The 15,346-nt window shown below is 46.7% G+C and overlaps 2 protein-coding genes across 2 annotated transcripts; both read right to left on the reverse strand.

Annotated features, from left to right (window-relative positions):
* Positions 1 to 537: 537 nt before the first annotated feature.
* Positions 538 to 3,565, reverse strand: LOC134226781 (tRNA-dihydrouridine(20a/20b) synthase [NAD(P)+]-like). The gene is made up of 6 exons (XM_062707762.1): positions 3,427 to 3,565; positions 2,939 to 3,033; positions 2,756 to 2,877; positions 2,623 to 2,698; positions 2,170 to 2,564; positions 538 to 1,078 (listed from the first exon to the last, which is right to left on the reverse strand). Exons 1-6 carry the CDS (start codon positions 3,433 to 3,435, stop codon positions 591 to 593), a joined length of 1,185 nt encoding a protein of 394 aa, XP_062563746.1. The 5' UTR covers positions 3,436 to 3,565; the 3' UTR covers positions 538 to 590.
* A 9,716-nt stretch (positions 3,566 to 13,281) lies between these two features.
* Positions 13,282 to 13,779, reverse strand: LOC134222156 (uncharacterized). Its single transcript, XM_062701300.1, has one exon. The coding sequence runs from the start codon at positions 13,777 to 13,779 to the stop codon at positions 13,282 to 13,284; it is 498 nt and encodes a 165-aa protein (XP_062557284.1).
* Between the last annotated feature and the right edge of the window lie 1,567 nt (positions 13,780 to 15,346).

The raw sequence follows: 15,346 nt of genomic DNA on the forward strand, positions 1-15,346 counted from the left end.
GAACAGATTCGATTTCCTGAGCATATCCCGCAGAAAGATGACAAAACTCGTCCGTGATATGCCATCTTTTTTTGCTGATTTAGACATTTAGATGCCGACATAGAAAACATGTTTCAATACCCTCGATTCCCCATAACAATGTTATCCGATTAATGGAAAATAAAATATAGAAAATACAACTAAATTAATCATGTGTTTTTCTGTTTATTATTGACAAGAACAGGAATCACCAGTAAACTTAATCACAATTTATGGATATTTTTCATTACTGAAGCCCGCAATTTTGATTTGTAGATCACTATTGATATTTTTTACCGAGTCCTCAGTTCCTACAGATTAGCACAGTAATAATAGTTGACATTTTGCCATCAGGAATCATTAACCGAGTCTCGGTAATGGCTGAGCTATTTTACTGAGGTGGCTATCGAGAGCTCAGCTGTTGAGAAATCGGTAATCGGATAACCGCGCCCGGTGAAAAAAGTTTAGTGTGTACTATGAGAATGAGATCCCATTAGGGAATAACATATACCTAGTCAATAAAGTTTTTCAAAATATTTATTTTCCTTCAACGATCCCAACACAGTTCAGTCCTATATTTCATCATTTCCAAACAAGTTACCATCCATGAAATCCACATCTTCCGCACTGTCGTCAATATTCAGGACATCAACCTTATTTAGAAAATAAGCGCCATCTCGATCTTCACTCGAGTATGCATCCAAGTTGGCTTTGCGCATGCTTCCCCTATACTGCACCCGCTTTCGATACTCTTCGTCGGCGAAGGAGCACACCAGCTTCGGTGGATGCCTGCACGGTTGCGATTCCAATTGGAAATGCTCTCGAAAGAAATCATACACTCGGCTTTTATCTTTGGTCATATTGTTGAACACAATCCGTTGTTCCTTGGTGAGCAGCGATTCCGCCATAAACGTCAGATGGTGATGCATGGCTTGGAATGTTATGTCTGTGTCGGCCTGCGCTGTGATGTCGAGCCACCGTTGCACGCACTCCAGTGGAGTTCGGTCAACGCCAGCATAAAGCGCAGGGTTGGATAGCATACCACGTGCGGACATGACGCCTGTAATGAAGTTAGATCGTCATAAATTGGTTGTACAAGTTTGTCAGTTTTGAAAAATTTAATATCAAAATTGATTTCAGTCTAAATGATTCACTAAATTGAAGCATTTTTTTGGCAAGTAATGGTTGAATTCTTGAATGGCAAATCTCAATAGCCAAACCTCAACAGATTCTTCGATTTAAATATCCAAGAAAAACGATTTCAAAGAGAAACAACTCAAACTAGTTCAGAGGTATGCAAACGTGGCTGCAAACTAGAAATACTAGAATAAGAGATCGGCAAAGACGCCATCTTGTTTCCAATCGAACCGTCAAAAGCGGTTCCATTTCGACTTGTTTACTTTTTGCATCCATAAGAAGCAAGCAAAAATTCAAGTGCTGCCAGTATCATTTTCGCGATTTCATGCATTTTCATACGTTGCCATTTCGACAGTTTTTCACTCCGCCGGTCTCTGGTTGTAGTGTTGCTACTGCAAACCACCCTCGGTAGCCATCGATTGAAAAATAGGGCGTTGCTAAGGGGACTATATGACGAAAGAAGCGTTGTTTATAACTGTAGTATTCCAAAGTAAACGAATCAGAATGGATGATCTGGGAGCTTGCTCAACTTCTTCCATTAATTTATCATCTGAAACCAAAGATGATTTAATACAGCAAAAAATTCTGCACATCCGAAAGCAGCTTGATGACACCTACAGTTTGTTCATCAATGCAAAAGAGGCCTTGTCAACGTTAACATTCGATAAACTCAATGAAAAGCTTACCTCTGAAGTAGTGACATCTTCGAGCACGGAGGATCTTTTGGTGGTTGGAGCCGACAACAAAATTGACGTAGCAAAATCCCTGGAGAACATGAGCACTACTTCTAGAAGCTCCGGAAATATAGGCAAATACGAAGATATTCCCGAATTGAACAAATTCTTCCATGTTATGGCAGATCTCAAGGAAGGTATCAAGAAAATATCTAAACATCAGGAATCCATAGCAGAGCTGAATTCGGATATCGATACTTTCATGGATCAAGTATCCAGCGGTTCCATAGAAGATCAACTCGAAAGCATTTCGCTAGAAGACGCAACCCAATAAACTTACCGTCACAATTCGTCGAGCAGTGCATTGCATCGGCGTCGTGTAAGCTGAAAATGTCTCCATTTGCAACAACCGGAATATTTAAACTGCTTTTGATTTCTTTTAGCGCTTCTTTGTTCACCGGAATGTTAGTCTTCTGGGCTGGAGTTCTGCCATGGATTGTGATAAATGTGATTCCACAGGCTTCCAACTGCCGGCACATATCAATCGTGGCACTCAAAGACTTTTGTAGCAAACGAACCTTAACGGAAACACTGAACGTACTCGGCAGATTTCTCCGTACAGTGCTGAGCATGTCGGCGATCAATTCCGGCGTCTTCAGAAGTGCGCTGCCATATCCGTCCTGCATTGCCCAACGTTGAGGGCACCCACAATTCAGATCCACTCCATCCACGTAGCTGCATTTAACGGTGAACGATTAGTTGATATATTTAGTAATTCTTAGTCAAGTCTTACGGAAAAGCCATCTCGGTAGCCGATAGAAAATCTACGGAATTTTTAGCAGCAAACTGCACAACCACCGGTGTGTCATCTGGAAATCACAATGTATTTAACTCACTGTATGAATTTTTCGGTTTTTACCAACAACCTCTATTCGTCGTAAACTCATTTAGTCTAGCTTTTTCACTCTGGCAGAAAGAATCGGCCATTATCATGCTGGTGAAGGTGAGATCAGTTCCATAGGAACGAACCAAATTACGAAACTCTAATCTAAAAATATAAAATAAAGTTAACATGATTATCGTGTGATATTCAGTCCCGTTCAACTTACTTGCTGTATCGCACCATTGGAGCACATATTTTCAAATATGAGTTATTTGCTCTTGCATCCCGAAATAAATATGCAATATTGGTTTTTGGTTTAGTCTGGAAACAAACGAAAGCATACTAGTTATTATGTAATGTTTAGAACCGTTGGATTAAAAAAATCAAACACATATTATTAAATTGGTCTTTATTCCACTTTCATAATGATGATTTTTTTAAATTATTTTATAAAAATAAGACTAAAATACTTAAATTATGCGAACGGGGTTCAATTAACTTTGTACAAAGAATAATTAAAAAGAAATCAAAAATTTAGAAATATGAAAATTAACTTTAACAAGTTAAATTTTATTTGAAGAATAATGTGAAATGTTTTCAGTGGATTACTAAACAAAGTATGTGATGCTGAGAACATGGTTTTGCCCCGCAAACATTGCTTTTGGTTACCATATGTTTTGAATATTTATAGCATTTTAGAAAAAAATCACTTACCTCTTCCATGTTTTCTTTTTTGAAAATGAACTAGAAATCTATTGAAACACATAAACTAAGAAACCGCATAATCTTCTCAAAATAAGTATAACATCAATTATGCTTTATTTACAAACAAATACCGAGGGAACCATGTGCATTTGACGTTTCTCCGATCAAAGCGAAGACAAAATTCTAAAGTAGAGGGGTCCATCAATGAACTATGGCAAATACGCACTGGTTGGATAAAAGTTGTATGGCACTTGAAAGCAATCGAAGCATATTCGGTTTGCCAGTTGGAAGCAAATCCTGAGTAGTAGAATGTTTTGTGCAAGCATGTTTTTGAATCATTTATTAATTTGGGTTCGATCATCTGATAGTTTGTCAATAACTAAGTCCAGAGGCTTCATTTTAAAATGTGTTGTACTATGGTAGACTTCTAGTGTGAAGATTTTTCTACAACTCTGCGTAACAGTTCGTTGTTTGAATTCCACTTATAACGGAGTTGATGCGCTATTTGTAGTATCATTTAGTATAAGTTACTAGCGCTATAACTCAGTTATTACTATTTATTAGTGGAATTTGAACAACGAATTGTAGAAAAACCTTCACACTTGAAGTCTACCTCACCATTATCTTAGTGGTCTGTGTTGCGGTGACGGTGACACTGATTTTTAGAGCAAACAAACCCCGATGTTTTTGTTGGTAAGCTTAAACTACAAAGTTTTATTAATATATAAATTCAAATACAATATCGATTTCAACTACTCACAATCTTCAGTGTTCTTATTCGCACTCACTTATAAGTTTCAAACCAGGGATTCTTTTTCAATTTATATTTTGCTTCCAGCACTCTTCCGTCCTAAACTATCAGCTTCGATACAATACTATTTATATCATTCATATAGATCAACATGTTCTCAATACGAACTTGATAGGGTGATCAGAAGTACCAGTCGCGCCAACAGTCTGTTAGATTCGGCTTAGGGCATTGCTTAGCAATTTGTTAACAAAGATTGACAAACAAATCGAAAAACACAGTAATTTTTAGACACTGGTCGAGTTCGCGTTTGATAAGATTTTCTATATCGGGCTCGGGTTGAGTCCAGGCTTGAGAGAAACTCATAAATCGGGCTCGGGTCGGGTTCGGGTTTGAAAATGTGAAACCCGACCATCTATAGTTCAGACGGTCAGTGTTGATCTACCCAAAAAAAGAAGATGAATTTTTTAAACTACAGTTGCGGGACATCGCATTCCAACGTCTTCTAAGAACAGAGCGTAGGCTGGAAAAAGATGCCAACTTGCGGAATCAATTCGTCTCATTCATGGACGAATATAGGTACACAAGGCTCGGGCACATGCGGAAGGTTGAAGATACTGCCAAAAAGACTACCAAGCGGTGGTATCTACCCCATCACCCGGTGGTCAAAGAGGCCAGTACCACCACCAAAGTAAGAGTTGTCTTCGACGCTTCTGGTTAGACGTCATCTGAAGTATCCCTGAACCAAAAACTTTCGGTAGGACCTGTTGTGCAGGACGACTTAATGCTACGTTTTGGCACGGCAAGTGAGTTAAACAACTCATTTGAATTCATTGACTTTCCAAAAGTTGAACTTGTTCAACTTTCTTTTCGTTCAAGAAGGTTAAATAAAGGTGTTAAGACGTTCAATTCAAGCGAGTTGTTCAATTCACTTGCCTTGTCTAAACTTAGAATATTTAAGGCCCATCGTCCTACAACGGAGTCGAATGAAACAGAAATGCTGTTCAATGAGAGCTTGAAGCAGCTCGAAGTTTCTCCCTGTCCTTTCTCCCTGGGAGAACTGCCTAGGGCGTGGTGGGATTTAGCAGTGGGCTCTGCTAAAATCCCTCCCAAAAAACCACAAGTGCCCGTAAGCAGACTCTATCAAAGCGACTGTGTGCCGCTTCAAAAGCACAAGCCCAGAGAGTGCCACCGGCACATCAGGGTTGATATCAGTAAGACCCTGATTATGGCATACTGGTTGCGTGTACTGGTTTCGTATTTGGATATTGTTATATTGTGAAGTGGGGGCTGGCAGTCTGACATTCTACTCTCTTAGTAGGGTCAGGTGACACTGACTCGAAACGGCGAGTGGGCTAATGGCTAGGCTGTCTTCCATCCCATAAAACCGTGGCGGGCCTTGTAGCACGCTGCCCAATACTGCCATCCAGTTTTGCCTGCTGGGTGGGTGTAGGCTCAGATGCCCTTTCCTGACTTGCGCTGATCTGGCTCTGAACACGCAAGTGTCAACCTCGCATGGCCTCCTGCTTGCCGCAAGGCAGGCATAGATAACCATGGGATCACTAAAGGCGACTACTCCAGTAGGATTCGGCGGCAGCCGCAAGGGGGACCCATAAGAAATGAGTACTGAACGAAACCTATCTTTGGAGTTGGAGGTGACGGACCCCTTTGCCAAAAGGGGCCTAGCGAGGTCCCCTATTAAAGAGGGGCAAGTGGAGTGACGGCTGCTGCTATTGGCAGCACCGAAGAGTCTCCAGCGGTGGTGGGAGTAGCCCTGCCTGCACGCCTGACGAGCCACTACCAGGGATACGGGTGGTGGCCGAGCAACTCGATGAGATCATCGAGTTCGTAAGCGGCAGGCAGAACACCAACAAGGAGCTTAAGCAGAGCCTGTTGGTGCTCCGGCGAACAGGTCGGCGAAGAACAGGTCGCTTATATCAGGCGTGTAGCGGAAGCAGAGAGGGTAGCCAAAGGTACGCAGACCAAGGCCCTCTCCTCCCCTAGCGGTGTTACTGCGGCGAAAGAGGCGACCGCCCTTACGGCCAGTGAGGGCAAGAAAACGTCAAGTAAGAAGCGACCCAAACACGCTACCATTAAGGCGAAGCGTCGCCTGGATGGTGCACCGGAGCCTGAAGGGCGTATGCCCAAGAAGGCGAAAGGCACTAGACAGGCACAAGTTGCTGAGCCACAAGCTCGCCCCAGCCAGCCATCGGTACCCGCCGAAGGGGATGCGAATCGCCAGCAACTGGTCAGTAGGGGTGGAAGTCGAACACCCTCGACCAATGAAGAAAGTGAGAGACAGAGGCGAGGCCTTGTTGGTGAAAACCGACAAGGACAAATACGCCGATGTCCTTAAATCGCTGCGAGCGGCCGATAGCCTATCGCCCCTGGGCCAGGACGTGCGCAGCGTTAGACGTACCAAGAACGGTGAAATGATCTTGGTACTGAAGCGTGGCGCGCAATCCAGCGGGTGGCTTACAAAAGCTTGCCCAGGAGGTCTTGGGTGACGGCGCTCAGGTTAGGTCGTTGGTGCGGAAGTGACCCTCCAGTGTAAGCAGCTGGATGAGGTCACGACCGCGGAAGACGTCGTCTCTGCCGTCAAAGAGCAGTGCGGCACAGAGGTTGAGCGGTCTTCTGTACGTCTAAGAGGGGGATTCTTTAATACGCAGGTAGCCTATCTCAGACTACCGGTGGCTGACGCCAAAAAGGTCATCGAGAAAGGGAAGCTGAAGATCGGCTGGTCAGAATGCCCAGTAAGCGTGCTCCAGCCACCTTCAGTGGACAGGTGCTACCGGTGCCTTGAGTCCGGGCACAAGTCTTATGACTGCAAGGGCCCAGACCGAAGCAAGATGTGTCGTCGCTGCGGCGAGGAGGAACACAAAGCACAGGAATGCGACAAGGCACCTAGGTGCCTTATCTGCGCCAGTAAAGCAGGCCCGGAACCATGCTATGGGCCGGCCCGCGCGTCCCTTCGGAGAACCCAATCGGAAAAAGCCGTGCAACAAACACAGCTGAACCTGCATCACTGTGCACCTGCCCAGCAGCTGCTGCGGCAGCCGGTCTCCGAGTCGACGATCGATGTCGCCCTCCTGTCCAACCCGTACAACGTCCCTGCCGGCAACGGCAACTGGGTGGCGGACGGGTCTAGGTCGGCGGCAATTTGCACAACGGGAAGGTACCCCGTTCAAGAGGTTGTACACTCCTCCGCGGAGGGTGTCGCGATAGCCAAGATCAACGGGGTGTTCTATTGTAGCTGCTACGCCCCACCAAGGTGGCCAATGGAACAGTTCTACCTAGTAGGTCGGAGCCCGTTCGTTATAGCGGGAGACTTTAATGCTTGGGCAGTGGAATGGGGCAGCCGCTGCACCAATCAGAGGGGACAAGCGTTACTCGAGGCACTTGCAAAACTCGACGCAGTGCTTGTCAATGACGGAGCCAGTAGCACATTCCGTAGGAATGGGGTCGAGTCATGGATAGATGTAACGTTTGTCAGCCCTAGTCTGGTCTCGGACCTGGACTGGAGGGTAGACGAGGGCTACACCCATAGTGATCACCTAGCAATTCGCTTCAAGATCAATTATGGTGTGCAGCGTCCGAGGGCGGGTGATCCCTGTCAGGTCCGTGGGTGGAAGACCACTCACTTCGACAGCGAAGTTTTCACCGCGGCCCTGGGACTGGAGGCCAACACCGACAGTCTAAGCGGGGATGCGCTGATAGCTGCCCTATCACGCGCGTGCGACGCTACTATGCCGAGGAAAGCCCTGCCAAGAAATGGCAGACGCCCGGTATACTGGTGGAGTGCCGAAATTGCAGCCCTACGATCAGCCTGCCTCAAGGCTAGACGTAGGACGCAACGAGCCCGCACCGAGGAGGAAAGAGCGGTCCGCCGGGAAGTGTTTCAAGCTGCGAGACTGGCCCTTAACAAGGCCATCAAGAGCAGCAAGAGAGCGTGCTTCGACAACCTGTGCGAGGGTGCCAATGCGAATCCGTGGGGTGACGCCTATGGGATCGTGATGGCCAAGACCAAAGGGGCTCTTCACCCCGAACGGTCACCGGACCGGTTGGCGAGGATTATCGAAGTACTCTTTCCGTCCCGAGCCACAAGTCCCTGGCCTCCTCCTGCGCTGCAAGGCGCTGGGAGTGTGGCCGAAATGGTGGCTCCGGTGACGAACGAAGAGTTACTCGCAGTGGCTAACACCCTTGCGATGAACAAAGCTCCAGGCCCCGATGGAGTTCCAAACAGTGCACTTAAGGCAGCGATCATAGCGAACCCGAACATGTTCAGGCTAGCTATGCAGAGATGCCTGGATGAGTGTTGTTTCCCTGAGAGATGGAAAAGGCAGAAGTTGGTACTGCTGACAAAGGCCGGGAAGCCTCCGGGTGACCCATCGGCGTACAGACCAATTTGCCTGATCGACACGACGGGTAAACTGCTCGAGAGGATCATCCTCAACAGGCTCACCCCGTACGCAGAGGGTACGGATGGCCTGTCGAGTAACCAGTTTGGTTTTCGGAAGGGTAAGTCCACGGTGGACGCTATCAATTCAGTCCTCAAGACTGCAGAGGTAGCGATCCAACGGAAAAGGCGAGGAATTCGATACTGTGCGTTGGTGACACTGGACGTGAAGAACGCATTCAACAGCGCAAGCTGGGATGCCATCGCGCTCTCGTTACACCGGCTTAGCCTGCCGGTGGGACTGTACCGGATCTTGGAATGCTACTTCCAGAACCGTGTGCTGCTATACGAGACCGAGCCCGGTCAGAAAAGTGTTCCTATTACCGCAGGAGTCCCGCAAGGGTCAATCCTGGGTCCGGTACTATGGAACCTGATGTATGACGGGGTTCTGAAGCTAAAGTTCCCTCCTGGTGTGAAGATCGTCGGCTTTGCTGACGATGTAACCCTAGAGGTCTACGGGGAGTCAATCCCCGAAGTAGAGCTAACCGCAGAACACGCGATCAGCACTGTGGCGGACTGGATGAGTGCGAGAGGCCTTGAGCTCGCTCAACATAAGACGGAGGTGGTTATCGTCAGCAACCGTAAGTCGGCACAACATGCAGTTGTACACGTGGGAGACGTCGCGATCACTTCAAAGCGGAGTCTGAAGATTCTTGGGGTCATCATAGACGACAAGCTTACCTTCGGTAGCCATGTCGAATATGCGTGCAAGAAGGCTTCGACTGCTGTGGCGGCATTATCGAGGATGATGTCCAACAGCTCCAAGGTGTGCGCCAGTAGACGTAGGCTACTGGCAGGCGTTACCGCATCTATTCTTAGGTACGGCGGCCCGTCCTGGGCAAAAGCACTGGGGTAACCAGTTACCTGCAGAAACTGGAGAGCACCTACCGCTTGATGTGTCTCAGGGTGATATCGGCCTACCGCACGGTATCGCGCGACGCATCCTGCGTGATAGCGAGTATGATGCCAGTCGGGCTGGTCATCCGGGAGGACGAGGAGTGTTTTGACCTACGTGGCACCAGAGGAGCCCGCGAGCGTACCAGGGTGACTTCGGTTGCCAGATGGCAGCGCGAGTGGGATAACTCCTCGAAAGGTAGGTGGACCCACCGGCTGATTCCTAATATATCAAGCTGGGTGGGGAGACCCCATGGGGAGGTTCACTTCCATCTGACACAATTCCTGTCAGGCCATGGCTGTTTCCGACAGTACCACCACAGGTTTGGGCACGCGGAGGTCTCCGTCTGCCCTGACTGCCCAGGTGTTGACGAAACTGCAGAGCACATACTGTTCGTATGTCCTCGTTTCGACGTCGAAAGAAGAGCAATGCTAGACGTTTGCGACCGGGACACAACTCCGGATAATCTTATCCAAAGGATGTGTCAAGCGGTGGAGAAGTGGAACGCAGTCTCGACTGCAACCACTCAGATTGCCTGCAGCTTGCAAAGAATCTGGCGCGCCGAGCAACAATCGACAAGCATGACTAACTTGTGATTGGTAAGTTAGAGCGAAAGTGCCGAACGCGAAGAAGTGTGTGAATGGTCTGCCCATGCAGAGGTAATGGCGCAGCGGGTGGCAACCGAGATCGTCACCTCGAAGCATGGCAGAAGGGTGAATGAATAGGTGTATATATGGACTGCACACGCCGCGCTGGGAGTAGCGCAGGAATGTTGGTTCCTACGACTACTGATACCCCGCGGCGTGGCAGAGGAGTGTGGGGGAGCATCCAAGTCAGTCTCACATGGTACGAAAGGAATGAGTTGAATGAGTCGTGTTGAGCTAGTCTCATATGGCATGAATGAGGTGAGTCAGACTCACATGGTATGTCAGAAGTGGGAACCTAAGCGAAGAGTCCCACAAGGGATGCCAGAGGGAGTGTTAGGTCGAATGACTCGAGTAGTATGTGTCAGCGCGAACCGAATGAAAGAGGTGAGCAGTCTCACATGGTACGATAAAGGTGGGCATAGAATTAGTCCCACACGGCATGAGAAGGGTGGGCACACAAGTCAGTCCCATAGGAGCGTTAGCGTGTGTGCAAGCATGGAGTGTATGAGCATGAATCAAGGGTTTGGGTGGGCATACAAGTTAGACCCACATGGCATGAGAAGGGTGGGCACACAAGTTAGACCCGCACGGCATGACAGAGGTGCAACAGAGTATGTAGGGTGTGTTTGAGGGTGCGATAGAGCGAACACCCAAGTCAGTCTCGCACGGGACGGGTGCCTGTGTGAGCGAGAACGAGCGAGTACGTTTAGTACTGCCATCCCCCAGAAGTAGTACTGAGAGGTAGTTCCTGGGGGAAACGATGGTGGAGCCCAAGGGAGTTTAGTCGGTATTACCGGTATGGTCGAGTCCGACACTCCAGTACACTTCCGTTGTTGGTAGTTTGGCAACTACAATGCACGTGTACTGGGTTAGTGTGTAAATGCATTCTACCTTGTAAAAAAAAAAAAAAAAAAAAAAAAAGAAAGCTCTCATGGAAGCATCCCACGAGATACAATGCCCGCTGGGTTGTATTGGGAACGAACATAATTCCAAAGAAGTCCATCGGAGTTGGCTTGAATCTCGCTTACACGATTGCATACGAATGTTTGTAGTTGATAAGGATGCTTTTTTAGCCTCGTTAAAACTATTTCGCTGTCGGAACACTACCTTTCGTATGTTGATGCTGAGAGCTGGCAGCACCTTGCAGACCAGACGAACGAGTAATAATGATGCGCACAATTCCTTGCGTGGAATCGTAAGTGCTCGGAGTGGTGCTGATTAGTAGTCTGGATTTTACGATTCCATCAACCAATATGCTTTGGATGTAAACGCAGGCTCCGTATGCCGCATTAGACGCATGAGCAAATCCGCACAGCTCGTATCAAACAGTACCACGAAAGGTTACTTGGCGAGGGATTTTTACCTTCATCAGTTGAGGGAGCGCGGTCTTGAGGTTGTTCCATTCCATTTGTGTTTGGTCGTCAACGGGTTCGTTCCAATCCAGTTTACATTGCCATAAGCGTTGTACCAGTAGCTTTGCTAAAAGGATGGAAGGTGCGAATAATCCTAGCGGATCGTAGTGTTTCACTACCTCCGAGTAGATTATACGCTTCGTAGCTGGTAAGTCGCGTTCAGTTGGCGCCTTTGCGCATTCGGCAATTAATAGTTCATCGGTGATTGGCTCCCACAGTAGGCCGAGAACCTTGATGACATTGTTGACATGGCGATCTGCAAGCGGTTTCAGCGTTTCTCTCACGTCTTCCGGAATGCGTGCAAATAGCTCGGGTGAATTGGAGCACCACTTGTGAATTGGGAATCCACCACGAGCCAACATCAATTCTCGCGCTTAGTTTCATAGGGGCGTAACTGTATTGATCGATTTCTCTTAATCGATTTTATATTTTTTTATTAACTCGATTATTTCTAAAGCTACAACCGTGATTATTGATTCTGATGCAAGATACAATCATCCTTTATCACACCAAACCATAAAATCATCGATAATCTAGCACAATTCGCCACAATAATAAAAAGAAAACATCGACGAAGAGAAATCGATCAATACAGTTATTACGCATTGCAAGAAAAATCTGGAATCCTGGAAAATTGAAAGCGCCTCTAATGAATTTTTTCCTGGCTAGTGATCAAAGGCAGCGTATGCCAAATTTGCAATGTTTTGTTTTTTTTTTCACATTTATGACATTTCTATATAAGGTTCTTACTGAAGAATCACTGCATTAGTGGGGATATTGAGACTTGAATTTTGAATAATGAAGATGGTGAGAAACAATAAATGAATTTATTAAACCGGAAAACTCATCCTTCATCAAAAAATAAAATGGCAACCGAATTTCCAGGGAGGGGAAACATAAGTTGAAATTAATATTTTTTCCGTTCCTAATCATGGCGGGGGAGTGAATGAAAAGTTATGAATTGAAAACGTTCCGTTACAGTATGAAAGAAAAGATGCCTGAGCAACAAAAATACACATACGAATTTCAAAGTTTTTGAGTTTTAGGGAGCGGCATGGACTATTTCAAAGAGCTTGCAGACCTTTCACTTAGCTACTGCAAGATTTGTGGTTTGCTTAGGACGTGATGTGGTTTCACAATGAGCTCTTTTGAACTTACATAAAAAACTGCATGCATTCGCATGTAGACCCTACCGTGTGCCACTCAAATCACACTAGTCCAAATCCTGATGCTGGGCGGGACTCTATGAAAAACGGGGTTTACGCTTAGCCAATAAGCATTATGTAAGACAAATATTTTCGAACAACATAAGAATTTTATGACAGAATTACCAAATTACACGGCACACGAGACGGCACATTCCTCTTAATCTACTTATGAAACATTTCCAGGTCCACGTCGGTATGTACACGCCATTCAAATTAGTGAACTAGTGACATTTCATTTGTGTTAATGTTTGAACTCAATTCAACGCACACTATGCATGATTTGTTCTATGCCGGGATCTACCTCTGCGCGTTATTTCCGCGTAGCCATCCAAATTTTTCTTTTTCTCCGTAATACGCCCCTATGAAACTAAGTGCGAGAATTGTAGCTGGTGCTGTGCTTCGATAGCATCGTCGATCGTAGCAGTTCCTGATAAGACGTCGTCAACATAACAGTCAGACTTGATGATATTTGCTGCTACCGGGAATGTCGCTTCTTCTTCATTGGCGAGCTGCACCAGGCTTGGAGTGGCTTGGAAAGGCGCTGAAGCAGTACTGTAAGTGACGGTCAGTAGATCCAGAATTTTCAGCGGATCGTTCTGATTCCTCTCCAATATATACGCTGCTTGTGTGTGTCGTAGGGGTGCACATCAATCTGATGATCTTGGTAATGTCCGCCGAGAAAACAATCTGATGTAGTCGAAAGCGAAGTATGATGGAGACGATGTCGCTTTGAACCACTGGACCTATCAGCAGCACTTCGTTGAGCGACAGATTCGTTGGAGCAAATTTAGCGCTTGCGTCGAAAACAACCCGACATTTTGTCGACGAGCTTCCGGGACGAAGTGCCGCATTTTGTGGCAAATAATGTGGCTTGATGTTCGTATCGTCGTCGACCACATTTACCTCTTGACAATGATCGAGTTGTAGATCCTCTCGGATGAAATCCACATATTGCGCTTTCAGTTCGAGGTTGTGCTGTAGCCGATTTTCTAGCATGCTAGATTTCGGCTGTCCATCTGATTGGCGTTCTCTTTGAACGCTAATCGAACTACAAATCGTCCACGGTTGACCCGGAAGTGTGTTGATGTAAAATGGTCTTCACATCGTTGCTCTTCGGTCGAAGTAGTGGCAGCATTCGGAACTTCTTCAATTTTTCAGAATTGGCGAATCATTTGTTCGACAGAATCGAGAGATGCAACATGGGAATACTGGATCGTTTCTTCTTTTCATGTTGGCCGGTAAGCACCAGTTACTAGCCATCCTAGCCCGGGAAGATCGTCATCGAATGTGATGTGTCCTGGTTTAATCAGTGCAAAGAATAAGTGGCTAAGTGAGACTAGAAGACTCGGAAGAGGGGGAAGAAGAAAGACGGTGAACTGCCGTTGCATGCACGGTGTCACCCGTTGGGGAGTACAATGATTCTTACCTAAGTAAATCACTGACCTGATTCTGTGAAAAGCGTATTGGATTATAGGTTAATGACATTTCTACCCACACCCAAAGACAAACGTCCTAGTAGCGGTTTCCTGTTAACTGCAGAGCTGAAGGCGGTCGTGCATACCATTATTGAACGAGTAGTACATATTCGAAGAAGAATTACAAGCCCTGGAAAACAAAGAATCCGTAACACGAAAATTCTCATTACGGTGCACCACCGCGGTGGTTTCGCCCTTATGACGCGATAGAGTCACTTCTGAGCTCGCTGGAAACGGATTTCAATGGCACAATGACACCACATTTTGGAGGTCCTTGGGAGGCAGCCATCCGATCAGGTAAAACTCATCTGCTGAAGGTTATCGGAGGAAACTTTGTTTCAGCATTTTCTGGTGGGCTCATCGTTGCAAGCTATTCCTGATCCTGAAGTCGAACTGTCGTTGGAAAAAGGGAATATTGTAGCTGTGTGTTCTGACGACGATAGTTAGAGTCGTAACCTTACAGACTGTTGTTGGTGAATTAAAACGTCCTGTGGACGTGCGGTTAGCGACGTCAATCGTATAGACGCATGTGCTCTGGAGTGTGGATTCGATTCCCGCCCCGTTAAGGAGTCAATTGTTCAAATAAGCAAACGCCGCAAAACCGTCAGAGTATTTGCAGGATTTTTGTTTCAAAATTCAATCTGCGCCTAATTTATTATTTATTTATTTAGTTTACATCTAAACAGATAACACTGAATCAACAATTTGGCGCCACAATACACGGTTCGAGGCCGCATCTCTCCATCCTCGCTTGCCAAGTCGTTTTGCACCTGATGTGCCCACCTCGCTCGCTGCGCTCCACGTCGCCTCGTACCTGCTGGATCGGGAGCGAACACCATCTTTGTAGGGTTGCTGTCCGGCATTCTTGCAACATGCCCTGCCCATCGTACCCTTCCGGCTTTAGCTACCTTCTGGATACTGGGTTCGCCGTAGAGCTCGGAGAGCTCGTGGTTCACTCTTCACCACCACACACCGTCTTCTTGCACACCGCCAAAGATGGTCCTAAGCACCGGTCTCTCGAATACTCCGAGTGCTTGCAAGTCCTTCTCGAGCATTGTCCATGTTTCATGTCCGTAGAGGACAACCAG

Source organism: Armigeres subalbatus, chromosome 3, assembly GCF_024139115.2.
Source record: "Armigeres subalbatus isolate Guangzhou_Male chromosome 3, GZ_Asu_2, whole genome shotgun sequence".
Taxonomy (NCBI): domain Eukaryota; kingdom Metazoa; phylum Arthropoda; class Insecta; order Diptera; family Culicidae; genus Armigeres; species Armigeres subalbatus.